The following is a 3365-nucleotide window of genomic DNA, read 5'->3' on the forward strand; positions in this document are numbered from 1 at the left end:
GGGGGGGGGGGGGGGGAGGAGGGGAAATAATGCGTTTTTGGTTTGCCTATCAAAGCACTTCAAGAGCATTCTTGACTGTAGGATCCAGGCACTAACTTGTTATTCAGTCACTTACCATCTCTCCTACATAACAATGCAAAAAGAGCTAATAATAAACAGTACGCCCCCTCCTTATACACAAACACGCAAACGCAAACACACACACACACACACTTAGGAACCACTTGTAAATGAGCAACGCTGATCCCATCCACTTTTGTTGTCACAAAACTAGGGCAAGCTCACTCTCAATTAACTGCTTGGTGCACAGAGCCCTAAAAAAATTAACTACCCGGACTTAGACACCAAGTTTTAATTCTTAGCTCTTTATCATCCTTTCATTTCTGGATCAAAGACCCATCCGCTCACTACTAATTTGCTAAGAAATTAAACATGAAAAAAGAAAGCAATTCTACAACTGGGTGAAGAATGTTGCGGGCAGTTAATGATTAATTAGCATTATAATACAAGACAGCCTGGTTTCACAGTAGAAGTTTGTTTTGATAGCATTTTTTTTTCTGCAGAGGAAATCTTCGGGTTGGCGCAAAGGCTATGTAAAACATCAGTGCCGAAAACTTTCCTCCTTGTTTCCAAAAGGCAGCGAGTAGAAGTAACTATAAAATGCTCTGTGGACCAGGTGATCTTAAACCCAGACCCATGTCCTACAGCCCAACTAGTGCAATGGAGCTATAGTGGGGTGGCTGCACTGTCCTCCCCTCTGGGGACAGCGTACTTGGGTGCTTGCCCACCTCCCAGCTCTGCGTTATTCCCATTGCCCCTTAGTTTGGCAGGCATAAAACCCAAGGTCAGCTAACTTGGACCTGTATCCATCTCAGCACAGTTGCAGGCTGATTTGGACACAGGATGATGTCTAACCCGTTGGGCAGTCAAGGAAAAAGTTTAACTCCCTACTACAGCTTGAACAACTTTTTCCTGTGACTGTTTTCTAGCTGTATAAAATCAACATAGCTTTTCCTGTTTGCCTGCAGAAAAAGAAAAGAATAAAACAATATCCAGATTTTTATGAAGTAGCTACCTATGTAACTAGTGGTAGAATAAATACATGCCAAGCCAGCAGATACTGGGAGGAAGAAGAAAGATCATAACTATGGGAGGAACAGAGATAGCTTTCTATAGCAGATCATAGCCGGCACACAATCAGCATAGAAAGCTATTACAGTAAAGGGGTTATTTAAATTATGACAAAAACATTAGAGAATTTCTCTATCTGATTCCTTGTCCGTGTTTATTACTGAGGTCGGTTTTGAAATCGCAGTTGCCAGTGAAAGCTCCCTAAATCACTTACTAACTATAAATAATTAAAAAAACCCAAACAACAGTCAAAAAGCAATGGAGTCAAACCATATTCTGCCTGCTGCCCTGAGATTTCGGCTACTACCGTTGAAACTGAAGTCAGATGCTGACGTTTAATTTGTTGACACTGAGAAAATCGGAAGGAGTAGACATCCCTAAGCCTGTGTCCCATCCCTCCCCGATTGCCTGTGCTATTGGTTTGAAGATAGTTGTTTACTGCTGATCGGCATCAGCCACCTGCATGTGCCACTTGGTAGCACACTGAACTGCCAACCAAGCCAGCTGTGCATGAAATGACAGTAACTCCACGTTTTACATCTGCAAGGCCGACTTGAGTGAGTAAAGGTTTGGAGAATACAGTCTTTACAGTAGGGGGTCTCTCAGATGAGAGAAATCTCCTTTAGTGGCTCTGTAAAGCTCCATGCACACAGCCCTGTAACGCCAGTCAAGCTATAAATAATAATTACATGAATAGAGTCTTATTTACTGGTAGTAAAAAAGGACATTTGCTTGCAAGTGCTCACCTGGGAGTTGCTGCTGGCTTCCAATACCTGCAGAAGAGATACTGCCCATCAGCATTGACGATATGGGGCAGGTCCTTGTACGGGATGTTTTGAGGACTCCGCTTTGGCGAACTTTCCTCTGGCATTCTGGAAGAATGACCTGCAAGGTGTTGGAAGAAACAAGACGTATTTTAGAACAGGTGAAGGCAAGATAGAGGCTGATGGGCTTGGTAGCCACAGACATTCAAGAAAGTCAGTCAGTAAGGCAAGCACCACTGGTGGAAGTCTCCCTCCAAAACCCCAGCCAAAGAGCCCCCAAAATCTTTACTACTTTAAAACAGAAATGTAGCATTTTGTGTTCAGAAAAGGCTCACGTTTGAGGGGAGGGCATTGGAGGAGTGGGGGGGAAGGAGGGAAGATCAATCCACCATCACTACTTCATCACAGCTTTCTCTCCCCACTTCTCCCATCTGTGTTTATTTTCCATCATTTTGTGAAACAGATCCTAAAAAGAATATTTTAGCTGCAATCAAGTGCAGATTGTGCAGCAACCGCTACAGATATGAAAAGACAGCTGCATAAAAGATTTATCTCTGCCTTAACATCTCCAAAGAACAGCGGAGGGTACGCAGCAGAGGTATCTGCCACCGTGTCATCATTAGGATCTTCTCTGACATCTCAAACAGGAAGGTGGCGGCGGTGGGGAATGAAACGTTTCCAGGAGAATTTGCAACAAACCTGTTTTCATCCTGTGCAAGGGTTTGCATTCTAGTGAGGAGCCGGCATCGCAAGTCAAATGCAAGCAGATAAGGCTTTTTGCATGTCGCTGCGGAGGTGCATTCACACTCCGCCGACCACGCAGCCCCCGCGGTCCCCGGTGGGTGCCCGGCGGGGCCCTCCCGGGTAGCTCCGGAGCGCCGGGCGGGCTGCGCGGGGCTCGCCGCAGCTCCTCTTCCCGGCTCGCTCGCTCTTTGAGGAAAGTCGCTTGGGTAATTCACCACTTCTTGTTCATTTCATCACTTTTTTTTTTATGGTGTTTGTGTGTGCCGCCCCCCTCCCCCTGCTCGGACGAATTGCGTGTGTGGGCTGAAGTCGCGGCGGGGGGAGTTGGGAAGGGTGGGGGAGGAGGGAGGGCTGACGAGTGCGAAAGCTGCAGTCCACTTTCCAGAAGCTGCTGCACACACATCAAAGGCACCTTGAACACATGCAGCTGGAGCAGCTCAGAAAGTCACTGCCGCTGCAGGTTGTTTGCAAGTTTACTTCCTTCCTGCCACTTACTGTTCGGAGGCCACGGCGACGGGGGGAGGCGAGGGAGGGGGAGACCTTTTTCTCAAAGCGATCCCCGCTGCGAAGCCATCTCGCGTGTAAGCGCAACTTCCCCAGCCCCTCGCTGCCAGGCGGGGAGCGGGAGGGAGGGGGGGAGGAGGAGGAGGAGGAGGAGGAGGAGGGATCCAAGCACCGACGCGATCCCAGGTCGCAAGCCCCGCACACGCATCCTCCCGCCGCGGC

General features: G+C 48.0%; 1 protein-coding gene across 3 annotated transcripts in view; it reads right to left on the reverse strand.

Moving 5' to 3' along the window:
• The window catches only part of MGLL (monoglyceride lipase), a 69082-nt gene extending 65723 nt beyond the window's left edge, over window positions 1–3359 (reverse strand). Inside the window, exons 1-2 of one of the 3 annotated variants that reach the window (XM_009284441.2) lie at window positions 3135–3359; window positions 1878–2016 (exon numbers count right to left, since the gene is read on the reverse strand). In XM_009284441.2, coding sequence (XP_009282716.1) covers window positions 1878–2002 — 125 coding nt within the window. In that variant the 5' untranslated portion in view covers window positions 2003–2016; window positions 3135–3359. Of the gene's footprint in view, window positions 1–1877; window positions 2017–2594; window positions 2832–3134 lie in introns of those variants that run through there. The other 2 variants (XM_009284443.1, XM_009284440.2) reach the window with 2 other exon arrangements.
• Between the last annotated feature and the right edge of the window lie 6 nt (window positions 3360–3365).

This window comes from Aptenodytes forsteri, unplaced genomic scaffold, assembly GCF_000699145.1.
Source record: "Aptenodytes forsteri isolate BGI_AS27 unplaced genomic scaffold, ASM69914v1 Scaffold53, whole genome shotgun sequence".
NCBI classification, from domain to species: Eukaryota; Metazoa; Chordata; class Aves; order Sphenisciformes; family Spheniscidae; genus Aptenodytes; species Aptenodytes forsteri.